At 40.2% G+C, this 17,969-nt stretch overlaps 1 protein-coding gene across 1 annotated transcript; it reads left to right on the top strand.

The window, feature by feature from the left end:
• Window positions 1-73: 73 nt before the first annotated feature.
• On the top strand, window positions 74-17,432 carry LOC123848213 (tRNA wybutosine-synthesizing protein 2 homolog). Its single transcript, XM_064574340.1, has 5 exons — window positions 74-249; window positions 1,964-2,151; window positions 2,242-2,388; window positions 14,658-14,779; window positions 15,996-17,432. Exons 1-5 carry the CDS (start codon window positions 161-163, stop codon window positions 16,005-16,007), a joined length of 558 nt encoding a protein of 185 aa, XP_064430410.1. The 5' UTR covers window positions 74-160; the 3' UTR covers window positions 16,008-17,432.
• The last annotated feature ends 537 nt before the right edge of the window (window positions 17,433-17,969 follow it).

The following is a 17,969-nucleotide window of genomic DNA, read 5'->3' as shown; positions in this document are numbered from 1 at the left end:
ACAATAAAGATGGCGGCAGCCGCTTTACCATGGTAATAGGGAAGTCATTCGCTAACAACCTTGGCCCTTTCATTTTAGTTCCGCCCTGTTGGGGAGGGAAAGTGCTTGGTCCCGCCCCAGCAGCGTGCCTGTTTGTGAAAGCTGGAGTGTACCAAGCAACATGAGGAGAGAGAGTCGTGGCAGTCTAGGGAATGAGAGACTGCGGAGCGCTCAAATTCAAGGCGTCACCATAGCCGAGGAGATGGGGAGGTAAAGGGAGAACAGACCCCTGTCTGCTCTTGTGTAGCCCCTGGGCTCCATGCGTTTGGTGGTGAGGGAGCGAGCTGGCGGAGGGCGTCGCTACGGGATTCTCAGAAAAGATCATTGACTGCTGGTACTCAACAAGCGGCTAAAGCATGATTTGAACTCAGATTGCTTTGGCTCGGAGACTGAATGTTTAACTGCTGTAGCTGTTGCCTCCCAGTATAACTGAGGGAATATGAGTGACTCAACATGTTTTATTACCATTTTTGGAAAAGAACTTAGAGCATCTGACTTGGTGACCCTAGGCTGGTGGCTTATAACAATGAACCACCCAAGAATAGGTCGAGGCACCTATAACCAGTGCCATGCGAAACCTGAATGGGCGTTTGTAGAGAATGGATTGTTGGTTCTCTTCAAACCTCACTCTACTGGTTATAAAAGAGGAGGTGTGTGCAGGGGATGTTTCGTAAGCTTTTGTATATTTGGGTTTCATTTATAGGCCCCGTGCTAGTGACTCCTGCCTCAGTGCCTCTTGTCCCTCAGAGTCGTTTTCCTTCACTGTAGCAATCTTGGAGTGATACGTATCTTTAGCCTATAGGTTATAACAAAATGAAGACAGAAGATAGGGCGTCTGATGCTGTTGTTGTAGGTGTTATGACTGAACCTCAGTTAACAACATAGGTGCAGTATGCAGAGGTGGGGGGAAAACTAGGAAAGATGCATTTCTACACAAGTGGAACTATATTTAGAATAAGTGTTATTTGGGGGAATTGTACAGAAGAGAAAGGGTGCGTTGTGGAGAATCAAAGAATTTGGGAAACCACAGTCAAGATTTGTGGGGCACTGGCAGAAAGTTCTGTGGAAAACAGTTGTTATTTAGTCTGGTTGATGATACTAAGAATCTTGGATAAGGTATAAATGAAGCAAGCAAAGACATTCAAGATTGTGAGGGCACAGAGACTTGGCCATAGAAGGTCAAACTTCCAAGGCTGGGGTAAGTACTACTTCATGTTTGATCTACATTTTAAGTTCCTCAAAGAGCCATGGAATAAAAGCCCTCATTGGTCTCCAGGGACTATCTGCAAAGGCAGCAACCCCTGGATATACATCACTGCATGAAGAAGATTCCAGATGGCACTGTAGCATTATCCATGTTTGGAGAGATTCTCAATGAGCAGCACCTGTAATAGCTAAGGAAACTTGGGGCTCTCAGAGAGCACCTGAATGCTGACACAGATCCTGGTCAGTATCTGGATGTAGGTTCCAATTGGCTTGCTTTCCAGAAAGAAACATTCCTAAGTTTTGCACTACTGCATTATCATACCTGTTCTGCAGCAATATTTATACTTTCTGTGAGTATTTGAGGGTTCAGCTCTGAGGCTACAATATCGAGAATTGTGCAGTCCATCAAAGCTGGTCATTCTGGTTTTTTGATTTTAGCATTTTCATTTTTTATTTCTTTTTTTTTTTTTAAAGATTTTATTTATTTGAGAGAGAGTGAGTGAGAGAGAGCAGGGGCAGAGGAAGAGGGACAAGCAGACTCCCCTCTGATCAGGGAGACCAACGTGGGGCTCGATCCCAGGACTCTGGGATCATGACCTGAGACAAAGGCAGACAACCAACTGAGCCACCCAGGTGCCCCTCATTTTTTATTTCTTATCTAAGTACTTCTATTCTCAATTCATGCTCAACGAATACATTTCCTATATTTGTTTCCTAGAATCCGGAAGGTTCCCGATTGTTCACCTGCTCAAGGGCTGTCTTATGAGATACATTGCATGGTAGCAGGCCAGGGAGTTAGTTGGTCAGCTGAATTGGAAGAAGATTTTCCTTGTTCTTGGCAATGGCATGGTGACCTCTTGCTGCTGAATGAGGACTGCTTTCAAACCAAGCATTGGGGAAAACTGGGTAAGAGGAGGAAGTCTCTGAGTTTTTTCTCGAGACTCCAATCAGGCTTGTCTAAAACTTATGTCTTTTGGGGGGCTTGTTCTGTTTCAGGACCAGAACTCTGGGAGACTGTTGCAGGGACACGTGAAATCCAGGGTTTAGCAAAACGAAGGTGGCTATCACTGTACCACACTTACACTCCAACAGTGTGCTGCTGGGTGAACATGGCTGGACAGAACATGTGGATAATGGTATCAGGTTGGGGTAAACAGGGTGATAATGATTAAAAAGAGCTAGTATTTGTGAAGGGCTGTGTAGATTACAAAGCTTTTCTACATAGGTCTTCAGTCTCACAACACTTGGGAGATTGTTTTAGTGTGCTCTCTATATTTTTATTATAGCAAAGTATACATAGCAAAATATACCATTTTAACCATTTTTAAGCGTACAGTTCAGTGGCTCTAAGTATATTCACATTGTGCAACCATCATCATTATCCATCTTCAGAACTTCTTTATTTTCCCAAATGGGAACTCCGTATCCATTAAACATTAATCCCCCATATTCCCTCCCGCCAGCTCCTGGCAACCACCATGTTACTCTCTGTGTCTATGAATTTGACTATTTTAGGTACCTCATATAAGTGGAATCTTAACACTCTATTTTTACTTTTGTGACTGGTTTATTTTGCTTAGCATAGTGCCTTCAAGGTTCATCTATGTTGTAGTGTGTGTTAGAATTTCCTTCCTTTCTAAGGCTGAATAATATTCCATTGTATGTACACATGAAAATTTGGTTAGCCACTCGTCCATTAACGGACACTTGGGTTGCTTCCACCTTTTGGCTGTTGTGAATAATGTTGCTATGAACATGGGAGTACAGATACCTGTTTGAGTTCCTGCTTTGAATTCTTTTGCATACATATCTGGAAGTGTAATTGCTCGATCATGTGGTAATTCTATGTATGATTTTTCGAGGAATCACCATACCGTTTTCTACAGTGGCTGCATCATTTTACATTCCCATCAGCAGTGCACAGGGTTCCCATTTCATCCTTACCAACATTTGTTATTTCCTTTTTTATTTTTGGAATAATAGCCACCCTAATGGGTGTGAAGTGGTATTCCATTGTGTTTGTTTAAATATTTTATTTATTTATTTGAGAGAGCAAGAGAGCACCAGCAGTGGGGAGGGACAGAGGGAGAGGGAGAAGCAGACTCCCTGCTGAACAGGGAGCCCAATGTTGGGTTTGATCCCAGGACCCTGATATCATGACCTGAGCTGAAGGCAGATGCCCAACTGAGCCACCGAGGTGCCCCTCCATCGTGGTTTTGATTGGCATTTCACTACTATATTGGGAAACCTACTGTTCTCCTCTCCTGTGTGCCTCCTTTACTTTTACACAGAACACTTTACTTTTGACATTTCTGGGCACCAAATATGTGGAGATTTTTTTCCCACAACAAACAATTCTCTGCAACACCAGCTGGGTGTCCTATAATTTAACTCAATTCTGACACCTGGAGATAGTGTCAGATCCCACAGGTTAAGGGTTCAATCCTACAAGACTCCCCCTACCCCACTTCAGATGCCAATTGTAAGTTTAGGTTGTCACCTGTGCTTCTCACTGATTGGCTATAACCTTGGGTTCAGTTAATTTGCTACAGCAGCTCACAGACCTCAGGAAAACAGTTACTAACATTTACCAGTTTATTAAAGGATATGATAAAAGATACAGCTGAATAGCCAAATGAAGAGATATGTAAGGTGAGCTCTGGGAAGGTCCTGAGTGCAAGAGCTTCTGTCCTTTTGGAGTTGGGATGTGTCACCTGACTGGTACCTGGATGTGTTAACCTACCTGGAAGCTCTGTGAATCTCCTACCTACTTTTGGGATTTTTATGGAGGCTTCATCACTTAGGCAAGATCAGTCATTAACTCCATTTCCAGCCTCACTTCCCTCTCTGGAGGATGAAGGGTGGGGCTGAAAATTCCAACATCTAATTATGGCTTAGTTATTCGGTGACCAGCCCACATCTAGGAGCCCACCCAGAGTTGCCTCATTAGGGCAAAAGATACTCCTAATGCTGTTATCACTTAGGAAATAACAAGGTATTTAGGAGCCCTGTATCAGGTACAAGGTTAAAGACCAAATATTAGAATAAGAGACACTCCTTATGCTCTTATCACTTAGAAGTTATAAGGGTTTTAGGAGTTCTAAATGGGGAACCAGGTGCAGAGACCCATATATGTATTTTCTGTTATCTCATACCTAGTGATGAGTGAGGTTGAACATGTTTCCATGTGCTGTTGGCCTCTTGTATATCTTTTCTGGAGAAATGTCTATTTAAGTCCTTTTCAGTTTTTTAATGGGATTGTTTTTGTTGTAGTAGGAGTCTTTTTTTTTATCCTGGATACTAATCCCTCATCAGATATATAATTTGCAAATACTTTTTCCCATTCTATGGGTAGCCTTTTCTCTGTTGACAGTGTCCTTTGATGCACAAAAGATTTTAATTTTGATGGATTCCAACTTACCTATTTTTTATTTGTTCCCTATACATTTGGTGTTACAGCCAAGAAATCTTTGTCAAATCCAGTGTCATGAAACTTTTCTCCTATGTTTTCTAATAAGAGTTTCATAGGTTTAGTTCTTACATTTAGGTCTTTGATAATTTGAGATAACTTTTTTGAAAAGATTTTATTTATTTGAGAGAGAGAGGGCGTGAGTGCACAAGCAGGGGGAGGGGCAGAGGGAGAAGCCGACTCCCTGCTGAGCAGGGAGCCCGACATGGGGCTCGATCCCCGGGTCCTGGGATCATGACCTGAGCCAAAGGCAGTTGCTTAACTGACTGAGCCACCCAGGCACCCTGAGATAACTTTTGTATATGGTTTAGGCAAGGGTCCAACTTTATCCTTTTGCATGTGGATATCCAGTTGTCCCAGCACCATTTGTTGGAAAGACTGCTTTTTCCCCCCCAGTGAATGGTCTTGGCACCCTTATTGAAAATCATTTGAGGGCGCCTGGGTGGCTCAGTTGGCTAAGCGACTGCCTTCAGCTCAGATCATGATCCTGGAGTCCTGGGATCGAGTCCCACATTGGGCTCCCTGCTTAGCAAGGAGTCTGCTTCTCCCTCTGACCCTCCCTCCTCTTGTGCTCTCTCTCTCTCTCTCTCAAATAAATAAATAAAATCTTTAAAAAAATCATTTGAACATAACTGTGAGGGTTTATTTCTGGGCTATTTCATTGATCTGCATGTCTGTCTTCATACCAGTACCATACTGTTTTGATTATTGTAGCTTTTAGTAAGTTTTGAAATAAGGAAATGTGAGACCTCCAACTTTGTTCTTTTTCAAGATTATGGTGACTATTCAGAATCCCTTGAGATTCCATATGAATTTTAGGATGGATTTTTCTATTTCTGCAAAAACGTCATTAGGATTTTAATAGGGATTGCTTTGAATTTGTAGATTGCTTTCAGTGGTATTAACATCATAACAATATTGAATCTTCCAACGCATGAACATGGGATGTCATCTTTCTATTTGTGTATTCCTTAATTTCTTTCAGCTACCTTTTGTAGTTTCTGGCATTAAAGGCACCTCCTTTGTTAAGTTTACTCTTCTTTAGAAATGTCCATGTTTAAGTAAAATTAATATGCAGTGTTATATGTGAGTTTCAGGATTACAGTATAAGGATTCAACAATTCTGTGTGTTACTCTGGTCATCAAGATAAGTGTACTCTTATCTCCTTTATTTCACTCCTCCCCCCACCAGTCTTCCCTTGGTAACCACCAGTTTTTCTGTATTTAAGAATCTGTTTTTTTGATTGCCTTTTTTTTGTTCCTCTATTTTTTATCTTAAATTCCACATATGAGTGGAATCATATGGTATTTGTCTTTCTCTGACGGACTTTTTTTCACTTAGCTTTATATTCTCTGGGTCCATCCATGTTGTTGCAAATGGCAAAATCTCATTCTTTTTTATGGCTAAGTAATATTGCGTTGTATGTGTGTACACACACATACCACATCTTCTTCACTCAACTATGGATGGACATTTGGGTTTCATCCATATCTTGGCTGTTGTAAATAATGCTGTAGTAAACATAGGGTGTAGGGTGTGCATATATCTTTTCAAATTAGTGTTTTTCTTTTCTTTGGCTAAATACCCAGTAGTGGAATTACTGGATCATATGGTAATTCTATTTTTAATTTTTTGAGGGACCTTCATACTGTTTTCCAGAGTGGTTTCACTAGTTTCCATTACCACCAGTAATGCATGAGGTTTCCTTTTTTCTCCACGTTCTCGCTAAAACTTGTTATTTTTTGTGTTTTTGATTTTAGCCATTCTGACAGGTATGAGGTGATATCTCATTGTGATTTTGATATGCATTTCTCTGATGATAAGGGATGTTGAGCATCTTTTCATGTATCTGTTGGTCATCTGGATGCCTTCTTTGGAAAAATGTCTGTTGTGTCTTCTGCCCATTTTTAATTGGATTCTTTGTTTTTGTGGTGTTTAATTGTGTAAGTTCTTTATATATTTTGGATATTAACTGCTTATTAGATACGTCATTTGCAAATATCTTCTCCCATTCAGTAGGTTGCCTTTTTGTTTTGTTGATGGTTTCCTTCACTGTACGAAAGTTTTTTATTTTGGTGTAGTCCCAATAGTTTAATTTTGCTTTTGATTCCCTTGCTGGAGGAGGCATATCTAGAAAAATGTTGCTAAAACTGATGTCAGAGAAATCATTGCCTATATTTTCCTCTAGGAGTTTTATGGGTTCAGGTCTCACATTTAGGTTTTTAATCCATTTTGAGGGGTGTGTGTGTGTGTGTGTGTGTGTGTGTGTGTGGCATTAGAAAGTGGTCCAGTTTCATTCCTTTGCATGTAGCTGTCTAGTTTTCCCAGCACCATTTGTTGAAGAGATTGTCTTTTCCCCATGGTATATTCTTGCCTCCTTTGTCCTAGGTTAATTTGACCATATAAGCATGTGTTTATTTCTGGGTTTTCTATCCTGTTCCATTGATCTATGTGTCTGTTTTTGTGCCAGTATGATACTGTTTTGATTATTACAGCTTTCTAGTATATCTTAAAATCTGCGATTGTTATACCTCCAGCTTTGTTCTTTTTTAAGATCTTTTTTGGCTATTTGGGGTCTTTTATGTTCCCATGCAAATTTTAGTATCATTTGTTATAGTTATGTGAAAAATGTTGGTATTTTGATAAGGATTGCATTAAATCTGTAGATTGCTTTGGGTAGTTTGGACATTTTAACAATATTGTTTCTCCCAAACCATGAGCATGGAATGTCTTTCCGTTTCTTTGTGTAGTCTTCAATTTCTTTCATCGGTGTTTTATAGTTTTCAGAGTACAGGTCGTCCACTTCCTTGGTTAAGTTTATTCATAGGTATTTTATTTTTATTGGTACAGTTATAAATTGGATTGTTTTCTTAATTTTTCCTTCTGCTACTTTATTATTAGTGTATAGAAACAACAGATTTCTGTATATTTTTGTATGCTGCAAATTTATTGAATTCAATTATTACATTGAATAGTTTTTTTTGGTGGAATCTTTAGGGTTTTTTATGTAAAGTACCATGCAATCTGCAAATAGTGATAGTTTTACTTCTTCCTTACCAATTTGGATGCCTTTTATCCTTTTCTTTTGTCTGATTGCTCTGTCTAGGACTTCAGTACTATGTTGAGTAAAAATGATGAGAGTGGACATCCTTTTCCTGTTTCTGATCTTAGTGGAAAAGCTTTTAGCTTTATATGATTGATTATGATGCTATCTGTGGGATTGTCACATAATGTCTTTATCGAGATGTGTTCCCTCCAGACCCTCTTTTATAAGAGTTTTTTTTTTTTTAAGATTTTATTTATTTATTTATTTATTTTTATTTTTATTTTTTTTTTTAAAGATTTTATTTATTTATTTGAGACAGAGAGAATCAGAGAGAGAGAGCACATGAGAGGGGGGAGGGTCAGAGGCAGAAGCAGGCTCCCTGCCAAGCAGGGAGCCCGATGCGGGACTCGATCCAGGGACTCCAGGATCATGACCTGAGCCGAAGGCAGTCGCTTAACCAACTGAGCCACCCAGGCGCCCAGATTTTATTTATTTATTTGACAGAGAGAGACAGCGAGAGAGGGAACACAAGCAGGGGGAGTGGGAGAGGGAGAAGCAGGCTTCCCGCGGAGCAGGGAGCCCGATGTGGGACTCGATCCCAGGACCCTGGGATCATGACCTGAGCCGAAGACAGTCGCTTAACCGACTGAGCCACCCAGGCGCCCTAAGAGTTTTTATTCTGAATGGATATTGAGTTTTGTCAAATGCTTTTTTTGCATCTACTGAGATGATCATATGATTTTTATCCTTTATTTTGTTAATATGGAGTATCACGTTGATTGGTTTGCAGGTACTGAACCATCCTTACATCCCTAGAATAAATCCCATTTGATCATGGTGAATGAACCTTTTATGTATTGTTGAATTTTGTTTGCTAATAATTTGTTAAGGATTTTTGCATCTTTGTCCATCAGAGATTACTAATCTGTAAATTTTTTTGTAGTGCCTTTGTCTGGTTTTGGTATTAGGGCAGTGCTGACCTTGTAGAATGAATTTGAAAATACTCCTTCCTCTTCTATTTTTTGGAATAGTTTGAAAAGGATAGTTATTTTTTTAAAAGATTTTTATTTATTTGCGAGAGAGAGGGGGAGAGCACAAGCAGGAGGAGGGGCAGCGGGAGAGGGACAAGCAGACTCCCTGCTGAGCAGGGAGCCCAACACGGGGCTTGATCCCAGGACCCCAGGATCATGACCCAAGCCAAAGGCAGATGCTTAGCTGACTGAGCCACTCAGGTGCCCCTGAAAAGGATAGTTATTAAACTCTCCTGTAAATGGTAGAATTCACCTGTGAAGCCTCTGGTCCTGGACTTTTGTTTGCTGGGATTTTTTTGATTACTGATGCAATATTGTTATTAGTAATTGGTTTGTTCACATTTTCTGTTTCTTCCTGATTCAGTTTTGGAAGAGTATGTTTCTAGGAACTTATCTGTTTCTTGTGGGTTGTCCAGTTTTTGGCATATAATTTTTTGTAGTAGTCTCTTAGCATTTGTATTTCTCTGGTGTTGGTTGTAACTTCTCTTTCATTTCTGATTTTGAGTTTTCTTTTTTTTTTTTTTTTTTGATGAGCGGCTAAAGGTTTATCAATTTTGTTTATCTTTTCAAAAAACCAGCACTTAGTTTCATTATATTTTCGATTGTTTTTTGGGCTCTATTTCATTTACAGTTGATCCTTGAACGGTGTGGGGGCTAGGGGTACCAACCCTTGCCAAGTCGAAACTCTGCATACAACTTTTGACTCCTGCATAACTTAACTACAGATAGCCTACTGCTGACTGGAAGCCTTACTGAGAATACAAACAATTGATTGACACATATTTTGTATTTATGTGTTCTATTCTTACATTTAGGTAAGCTAAAGAAGAGAAAATGTTATTAAGAAAATTATAAGGAAGAGAAAATACATTTACAGTACTGTACTTTATAAAACAAAATCTGGGGGCTCCTGGGTGGCTCAGTCAGTTAAGCGTCTGCCTTCAGCTCAGGTCATGATCTCAGGTCCTGGGAGCGAGCCCCACATTGAGCTTCTGCTCGGTGAAGAGCCTGCTTCCTCCTCTCGCTGTCTGCCACTCCCCCAGTTTGTTCTCTCTCTCTGTCAAATAAATAAATAAATAATCTTGAAAAAGAATAAACACAATCTGTATGTAGGTGGCCCTGCTCAGTTCAAACCTATGTTGTTGAAGGATCGACTCTATTTTTCTCTGATCTTTATTTTTTCCTTCTTTCTACTAACTTTGGGCTTTTTTTGGTTCTGTTAGGTGTAAGGTTAGACTGTTGGAGATTTTTCATATTGAGGTAGTCCTGTATTACTGTAAACTTCCCTCTTAAAACTGCTTGGGCTGTGTACCAAAGATTTTGAACCGTTGTGTTTCCATTTTCATTTGTCTCCATGTATGTTTGATTTCCTCTTTGATTTTGTAGTTGACCCATTGGTTGTTTAGTAGCATGTTTAGCCTCCACATGTTTGTGTTTTTCCCTTTTTTTTTTTTTGTAATTGTTTTCTAGTTTCATACCATTGTGGTCTGAAAAGATACTTGATAAATATGATTTCAGTCTTCATCAATTTATTGAGACTTGTTTTGTTGCCTAACATGTGATTTATGCTGGGGAATGTTCCATGTGCACTTGAATGTGTATTTTGCTATTTTTGGATGGAATGTATATATCTGTTAAGTCCAGCTGGTCTAGTGTGTTGTTCAAAGCCATGGTTTCCTTATTGATTTTCTCTCTGGGTGATTCATTGATGTATGTGGGCTGTTCTCTACTCTTACTGAATTACTGTTAATGCTTCCCTTTAGGTCTGTTAATACTTGCTTTATATGTTTAGGTGCCCCTCTGTTAGGTACATATATATTTATAATTGTTATATCCTGTTGTTGAATTGATCCCTTTATCATGTAATGCTCTTTTTTGTCTCTTGTTATGGTCTTTGAAGTCTGTTTTGTCTTATATCGGTATTGCTACCCTAGCCTTTTTTTTTTCTTGCTTTATGTGGAATATCTTTTTTTTTTTAAAGATTTTATTTATTTATTTGACAGAGAGAGACACAGTGAGAGAGGAAAGACAAGCAGGGAGAATGGGAGAGGGAGAAGCAGGCTTCCCGCAGAGCAGGGAGCCCGATGTGGGGCTCAATCCCAGGACCCTGAGATCATGACCTGAGCCGAAGGCAGTCGCCCAACCAACTGAGCCACCCAGGCGCTCCTGGAATATCTTTTTCTATTCCTTCACTTTCAGTTTGTATGTATCTAGGTTTGAAGTGAGTCTCTTGTAGGCAGCATATAGATAGATGGGTTTTGGGTTTTTTTATCCATTAATTCACCCTGTGTCTTTTGATTGGAGCATTTAGACCATTAACATTCAAAGTAATTATTGACAGGTGTGTACTTATTACCATTTTTGTTAATTGTTTTCTGGTTATGTTTATAGTTCTTCTCTTTTCCTTTCATCTTCTCTTGTTCTGTTCATTGTGATTTGATGACTTTCTCTAGTGTTATGCTTGGATTCCTTTCTCTTTACTTTTTCTGTTATCTATTATAGGTTTTTTGTTTATGGTTATCATGAGGTTTATATGTAACATCCTGTGTATATAGCAATCTGTCTTAAGTTGATGGCCACTCAAGTTCAAACACATTCTAAAGACACTACATTTTTACTTCCCCCACTCCACATTGTATGTATTTGATGTCATATTTTACATTTTTTTATTTTGTGCATCCCTTAGCTAACTTTTGTAGATACAATTGTTTTTACTGCTTTTGTCTTTTAACCTTCATATGAGCTTTATAAGTGTTTGATTTACTACCTTTACTTGGTTTGCTTTTACCAGTGAATTTTTTTCCTTTTATAATTTTCTTCTAGTTATGGCTTTCTCTCTTCCACCTCAAAAATTCCCTTTGACACTTCTTATAAGGCAGTTTTAGTGGTGATGTACTTTTATCTTTTGTTTCTGGGAAACTCTCTCCTTCAGTTCTGAATGATAACCTTGTGGGTTGAGTATTCTTGGTGGCAGGTATTTTCCTTTCAGTGCTTTGAATATAACATGCCACTCCTTTCTAGCCTACAGATTTTCCACTAATAAATCAGCTTATAGTGTTATGGGATTTTCTTTGTACATAACTATTTGCTTTTCTCTTGTTTTTAAAAGATTCTCTTTATTTATTTATTTGAGAGAGAGAGAGGAAAGGGAAAGAGAGAAGGTGAGGGAGAATCCCGAGCAGACTCTACGCTGAGCACAGAGCCGACATGGGGCTCAGTCTCACAACCCTGAGATCATGACCTGAGCTGACTGAAATCAAGAGGTGGATACCCAACTGACTGAGCCACCCAGGTGCCCCTAAGGAGTCTCCTTTTATTTTTAACTTTTTGACATTTTAATTATGTGTCTTGCTGTGGACCTCCTTGGGTTCGTCTTGTTTGGGGCTCTCTGAGCTTGCTGGACCTGGATGTCTTTTTCCTTCCCCAGGTTAGGGAAATTTTAGCTATTACTTTTTCAGATAAGTTTTCTGCCCCCTTCTCTCTGGGTCTTCTCCTTCTGGGCCCTCTCTAATGTGAATGTTAGTATGCTTCATACTGTCTCAGAGGTCCCTTAACCTATCCTCATTTTTAAAAAATCTTTTTCCTTTTTGCTCTTTAGCTTGGGTGCTTTCCACTACCCTGTCTTCCAGATTGCTTGATTGTTTTTCTATATTTTTTAACCTGCTCTTGATTCTCTGTAGCATATTTTTTCTTTTCTTTTTTTAAAGATTTTATTTATTTATTTGACAGAGAGAGAGAGCGAGCGAGAGCAGGAACACAAGCAGGGGGAGTGGGAGAGGGAGAAGCAGGCCCTCTGCTGAGCAGGGAGCCTGATGAGGGGCTCGATCCCAGGACCCTAGGATCATGACCTGAGCTGAAGGCAGATGCTTAACGACTGAGCCACCCAGGCGCCCCTCTCTAGCGTATTTTTCACTTCAGTTATTTTATCCTTCAGCTCCAATTGGTTCTTTTTCATATTTTCTGTCTCTTTGTTGCTGTTTTCACTTAGTTCATCCACTCTTCTCTCAAGTCTGGTGAATATCTTTATGACCATTACTCTGAAGTCCTTATCAAATAGATTGCTGATCTCCATTTCATTTAGTTCTTTTTCTGAATTTTTGTGTTATTCTTTCGTTTAGAACATACTCTTCTGTCTCCTCATTTTGTCTGAGTCTCTGTGTTTGTTTCTTTGAATTAGGTAGGTCAGCTATGTTTTCTGGTTCTGAAAGTAGTGGCCTTATGAAGAAGGCATTTTGTGATGCCCAGTAGTGCAGGCTCCCTGGTCAACAGAACCAGCCACTGTGAGAGTGTCCCCTCTGTGGGTTCATATGTCCTCCTGTTGTGTCTGGTACACTCGGGGGCGTGGCTGGCCCTCATCCCTGTTGTCAGCAATGACTGGTGTGACTGCTGCGAGCATGCTGGTGGTGCTGGTAGGTGGAATTAGTTCCCATTGTAGCTGGCTGAGAGGCTGGGCTATAGATGCTGGTGGCTCTTGGGTGCAACCGTCTCTTGGTACAGCTGGCTGAGTGGGCTGGCCAGAGTGGCTGTGGGTATGCTGCTGGATGGGGCAGGAATCCTACCCTCCTCCCAGGGCAGAAGTCACTTTGTAGGGGTGCCTGTCCCAGGCTGGGCTACCTGCCAGGCGTGGTGACACAGTAGTTGCTTTGGAGGGGCTCCTGCCGGGGCGGGCTGGCGGGCGAAGACTGAGGCAGGGCAAGCAGTGCTAGCAAGGTAGATGGAGAGCATCAGAACTGGTGTCCACCAGTGCTGGGCCAGCTAGACTGAAGGAGGGCAGGAAAAATGGTGCTGCCCACCAGCACTCCCGTCCCTGGGGAAAGTTCCAGGAGATCCCTGTGTCTCCAGCACATACCTAAAATTAGTAAATCTCCTTCATGTATAACACAGGTGTTTTTCAAACTGCTGTTTCCGTGCTGAGTCTCAGACTGAGTGTAGAGGGCGCAGAGCAAAGTCTGTTTCCTAAAGCCCCATGGCTCTCCTGGAGTCAAGCCCTGCTGATTTCCAAATCTTCCAGTTTTAAGTCCTGCTGATTTTCAAAGACAGACATAATGGAGGCTCTTCCTTTTGGTGTAGTTCCCCAGGGCTGGGGGGTGCCCAGTCTGGGTCTTGATCCCCTCACTCCTCAAAGGAGAGGACCTCCATGCCTGTGATATACCTTCTGCTTGTGGGTCACCATGGCAGGCATTTGATTCCTGGCTATGTCTCTGCCCCTTCTACTCTTCTCAATATGGCCTTTTTTTTTTTTTTTTTTTTTTGGTAATGTCATTGGCTTTGGGAGGATCTGTTCTTCCAGTGTTTAGGTAATTTTCAGAGTGCATTGCACTACATGAAGTCATTGCCTTGGTGTGTCTTGGAGGAGGTGAGCCCAGGATCCTCCTACTCTGTCATCTTCCCTGTCTCCTCTAGTTTTTTTTTTTTTTTTTAAATGTCAGTGTGGGTTGGGGATAGAAGGCCTAAACAGAGCTTCCTAGTCTGCTAACTTGCAGATGTCCCCTAAAACAGAGTATCTATTTTATAAACAGGGATATCAAAGCTCAGATAGTGACTTGTACAAGGTTACACAGTTAATAAGGATAAAGGCTGGGATTTGACTGTATTTCTTTCTCCAAGTTTTGTGATTTTTTTTTAAAATAAACTTTCTATTTTAGAATAATTTTAGATTTACCAGAAAAGTGCAAAGATAGTACAGAGAGCTCCCATATCCACCCACCCTCTGCCCTACACAGTTGTCCCTTTTATCAACATGTTAGATTAGTATGCTCTATTTGTTACAATTAATGAACCAATACTGATATATTATTCTTAACTGAAGTCTATACTTTATTCAGATTTTCTTACTTTTAACTTATATTTTTTTTTCTATTCTAGGACCCAGTCTAGGATACCATATTACATTGTTGTCATGTCTCCTTTGGCTCCTGTTGACTGTGGCAGTTTCACAGAATTTCTTTGTTTTGATGACCTTGACAGTATTGAGGAGTACCACTCAGGTATTTTGTAGACTGTGCCTCAGTTGGAATTTGTCTGATGGCTTTTCTCATGATTAGACTGGGTTATGGGTGTTTGGGAGGAAGACCATTTTTATCATGTCATGTCAAGGCCTTGATCAGCTGGCCAAGGTAATGTTTGCCAGGTTTCTGCTCTGTAAACTTACTTTTTCCACTTTATATACCACAGTTAAGAAGGGTTGGGAAAAATTAAGTTCTACTTCCTGGAGGGTGAGAAGCTACATAAATTATTTAGCATTCTTCTGTAGGAATTCTGTAGGAAGAATTATTTGTTTCTCAGATTGTTTCAGCTTTGGGGTGCCTGGGTGGCTCAGTCGGTTAAGCATCTGCCTTCGGCTCAGGTCGTGATCCCAGGGTCCTGGGATTGAGCCCCGCATCAGGGAGCCTGCTTCTCCCTCTCCTCCCCACTCATGCTCTCTCTCTCTGTCTCTGTTACTATCTCTGTCTCTCTCTGTCAAATAAAATAAATAAAACCTTAAAAAAAAAGACTGACAGACTTAAAAAAAAAAAAAAAGACTGTTTCAGCTTTGTCCCCTGGAAGCTCCATGTTGGTGCCCATGTCCCTTTGGCATGCCCCCACTGTTGTGTTTTTTGTGCACTTTCCTTACTTTCTTACACTACAGGATGCCTATTTTGTATATTCCCTGCCTTAGCCGTTGGAGAATCAGTCATCCAAAGAGCTGTGGTTCCTTTTAGTAAATCAAGATGTCTTCCAGAATATGAAAGGTCTAATAGATTGTAGTAGCCAATAAAAACTCATTTGGAAGGGTATGTATGTGTAGGAGGTGGTTAACAAGACCAAAGAAGAAGAGAAAGCCGGAAGGGTCATAATCCAATTTTCTGCTGAATGATAGTTCACGATTGGAGGTAATTTAACAGCATAAACTAAGATTTAGAAACCTTAGGTTTAAATGCCAACTCTGACATTATTTTAGTTGTGTGTCTGTGAACCTCAATTTCCTCATCTGTAATATGGGTATAATTACTTCATGAGGTTGTTGGGATGATGATTAACTAATAGAGAGCACATGCTCTGCTGTGCCTGGCACGAGTAAGTATTCATATGTTAGCTATCATTACTAGTCTCATTTCTGTACTCATCTGAACTAGCTACTATAATGTCACGAACAGCTATGAACCCTCACCATTTTTGTTTGATGCCTCTGTTACTCAGCTTCCCTTGTATTTCTTTCCCTAGGAATCTTTTTGATGTGACCTGGTGCGTGTTTTCCTTTGAGATCGTCACCAAGATGCTGCAAGTGGCGTCACTGCCTCGTACTGGAGAAGCACGTGGGGGTCTGTATGCAGATGACAGTTCTAGGGACCTTTGGCTTTAAGTAGCTATCTCTTCCCCAGACCCATATTCAGGTTCAGTCTACTCTTGAGTCTTTATCAATCTTTTTCTTCAAGACCATAAAAAATCGGTGCTGGGTATTAAGGAGGGCATGTACTGCATGGAGCACTGGGTGTTATACGAAAACAATGAATCGTGGCTCACTACATCAAAAAAAATAAAATAATTTGCAAGAAGCAAAAATAAAAAAATCATGTTGTTCAAATATGAAAAGTGAACTGAACACCAAATCTCTTTTTTTATAGATTTTATTTATTTATTTGAGAGAGAGAGAGTGTGTGCGCACATGAGCGGGGGGAGGGGCAGAGGGAGAGGGAGAAGCACACTCCTCGCTGAGCAGAGAGCCTGACATGGGGCTTGATCCCAGGATGCCGGGACTGTGACCTGAGCTGAAGGCAGATGCTTAACCTACTGAGCCACCCAGGCACCCCCCCAAATCTCTTTTTGTTAATAGAATTAAAATGTTTTATTATCTTCCTAGCAAATTTAGTGCCTCCTTAACTGTTAGGGGAGCTCTTTAAAGTGAATCCTTTAAGAAGAAATTATCTTCCTTTTGTTCATGTGATTCTTATCCTAAAGAGTCTTCCTATTTCACTATGGGTGATGTCTAAAATCTTCCTCCTGAGTGTCAGCACCCCCTATAAGATTGCCATATTTTTTATACCTGTGAACCTTCTCCCATGATTTTCATGCATGATATGTTCTTTTCTCATCATTTTCTTCACTAGACTATGATTCAAATAACTTCAAACTCCACCTAGAGTAATACGAGGAGTGCTAATACCTCCCTATCTACTGCCTTTTGAACACTGCGGTTTATCCCCTAGAATGTACTGGCCCTTGATATGTGTATGGTATAAATACTCAAAGTGTTGAACATTTGATTATGTTCCTACATATCTTCTAAATATTTGTATTAATGCTGTCATCTTCCTAAAGAACGTGTATGTAAATACCCCAGTCAAGATAGGACTAAGTATCTGCTTATTGATAAACAGGAGGAAGATAAACACTCTAATAGCTCTGGACTATAGTCATCTACAAATTTGAGTAAGGGGACTTCTTAAATCTGAGGTAGTCGGTTTCACTGTGCTTTCTTTAGTCCCTTGGCTGTGATTATAGGAAATTAACTCCCGACTCAGTCCAAAGCTGGGTATTCCCTCAAGGAAATTGCTATTTCTGATTCTTAGAACATGGAACCTTTTTTATGGTTGGCTACTTGGGGTCCATAATATCAAGCAGTGTCTAATCTTTCTGTAGAGATTGACTCTTTTACATTGCCATTCCCAGTTCATGCTGTGCTACCTTCCATGGCTGTGATTGGAATCCTCATAGCTGCTCTGAGAAAAAAAATCCAGAGATAGATGGAGTAGCAGATTGGTGCCAAATATACTTTGAGAATAACAGGTGAGTGCCGGGGAGGTATATCTTTTGACAACTCGGAGTGACTTTCTACAATAAAGTCAGAAAATATCCTTTTCTCCAAAAACAAAATAAGACCAACTCTATCTCTTGCCTTCATCATCTCACTATACAAAGTACTGCTCTTATATTGATGATTTTACTCAGAATTTGAGTGATAACAATGTAGGAAGTTATTTGCATGAAATTGCGTGTGGGGAGGGGATGAGGTAGGAAGTCAAGGTCTGGAACCAATACAGGAAGATAATAAAGTGGTAGAAATAAAAGTATGGGACTTTGGGAATTTAAAACTGTTTAAAGATGTGTATTGCTTGCATTAAAATAAAAGGAAAATGATGTGAGAAATGTTAAGTAGAAGTGAAAACTCGTGAAAGATGAGTCATCCTCATTTCCTAC

Source organism: Mirounga angustirostris, unplaced genomic scaffold (genome assembly GCF_029215605.1).
Source record: "Mirounga angustirostris isolate CCGP_5_RB_7025 unplaced genomic scaffold, mMirAng1.0.hap1 SCAF_11, whole genome shotgun sequence".
Lineage (NCBI taxonomy): Eukaryota > Metazoa > Chordata > Mammalia > Carnivora > Phocidae > Mirounga > Mirounga angustirostris.
This window is presented reverse-complemented; position numbering and strand designations above follow the sequence as displayed.